Source organism: Triticum dicoccoides, unplaced genomic scaffold, assembly GCF_002162155.2.
Source record: "Triticum dicoccoides isolate Atlit2015 ecotype Zavitan unplaced genomic scaffold, WEW_v2.0 scaffold122551, whole genome shotgun sequence".
Lineage (NCBI taxonomy): Eukaryota > Viridiplantae > Streptophyta > Magnoliopsida > Poales > Poaceae > Triticum > Triticum dicoccoides.
This window is the reverse complement of record NW_021185688.1, coordinates 1-975: the sequence shown is the minus strand read 5'-3', so window position 1 is coordinate 975 and position 975 is coordinate 1. Positions and strand designations below refer to the sequence as shown.

General features: G+C 59.0%; 1 protein-coding gene across 1 annotated transcript; it reads right to left on the bottom strand.

The window, feature by feature from the left end:
- Nucleotides 1-7: 7 nt before the first annotated feature.
- Nucleotides 8-873, bottom strand: LOC119343313 (heptahelical transmembrane protein 4-like; the record flags this gene model as incomplete). The annotated part of the gene is made up of 2 exons (XM_037614339.1): nucleotides 605-873; nucleotides 8-521 (listed from the first exon to the last, which is right to left on the bottom strand). Coding segments are annotated over exons 1-2 (783 nt in total), but the record flags the coding sequence as incomplete, so codon positions are not given.
- Between the last annotated feature and the right edge of the window lie 102 nt (nucleotides 874-975).

Genomic DNA, 975 nt, shown 5'->3' with positions numbered 1-975 from the left:
TTGTGGCGTAAACCAACACGCCGGCAAGGTAGAACGCCCCCATGACCACCTCGTAACCAGTCATGAGCACCGCCTCGGGTCGTGCATGGAACATGAGCATCTTGTGCACGATGGGCACGATGCCGGACGCGCCCATGCACACGAATAGCGCAGCGCGCGCCCACCGCAGATCAGGTGCCTGGAAGACCGGCAGCAGCGAGACAGCCACAGCGGCCGCGCCGCAGATGGTGATGGAGCCAAGGTAGAGTGTACGGGAGAAGGGGTCACAGAGGAAGGTGTAGTAGACGACCGGGTAGAAGGAGGTGACGATAAGGCCGGTGATGCCGGCGTAGTCGAGCCGGAGCAGCACGTAGGTGGCATGCTCCGAGTGGCACGCCAGCAGATGGCAACCGCTGCTCATCAGCAGGCAGAACATGGCGCCGCACAGGTACGTGTAGAACGGCCACCGCGTGACCGGGCCGTGCTCCCCCGACCAGACGGACATGGTGAGCGCGAGATAGATGAAGAAGCCGATCAAATGCCTGCGGGGTTTCGTTGAAGAGTACACGTGACGTGAGAAATATTTTGATCGAGTGTGACATTAGGGAAGGCTCACAGAACCTACGTCCAGACGTTGATCGTCTCGTTGTGGAGGGCGAAGGCGCTGAGGATCGCCTGCTTGACGGGCCATTCGCTGCGGTAGTGATCGAGGATGAATTCGTCGTGCTTCAAGAAGGCCGGGAGCGCGTCGTAGCAGACGAGCTCGTACCTATGCTTGCAGCTCGGCTTCGCCACGTCACTGCAGGTGGGGCTGCCTTTGTTTTTCAATGCAACAGCTTGATCGGCATGGACGCCGCCGCCGTTCCCCATGGTGGCCGCCGTCTTGGAAGCCATTCTGTCCTAGAGCCTGCCGAGAATATATGCTCTTTTGTAGTCTACTGTCGGACAACTCCAGTCCAGAGAGAATTAAGGTGGTCAACGCATCCAATTCAATCT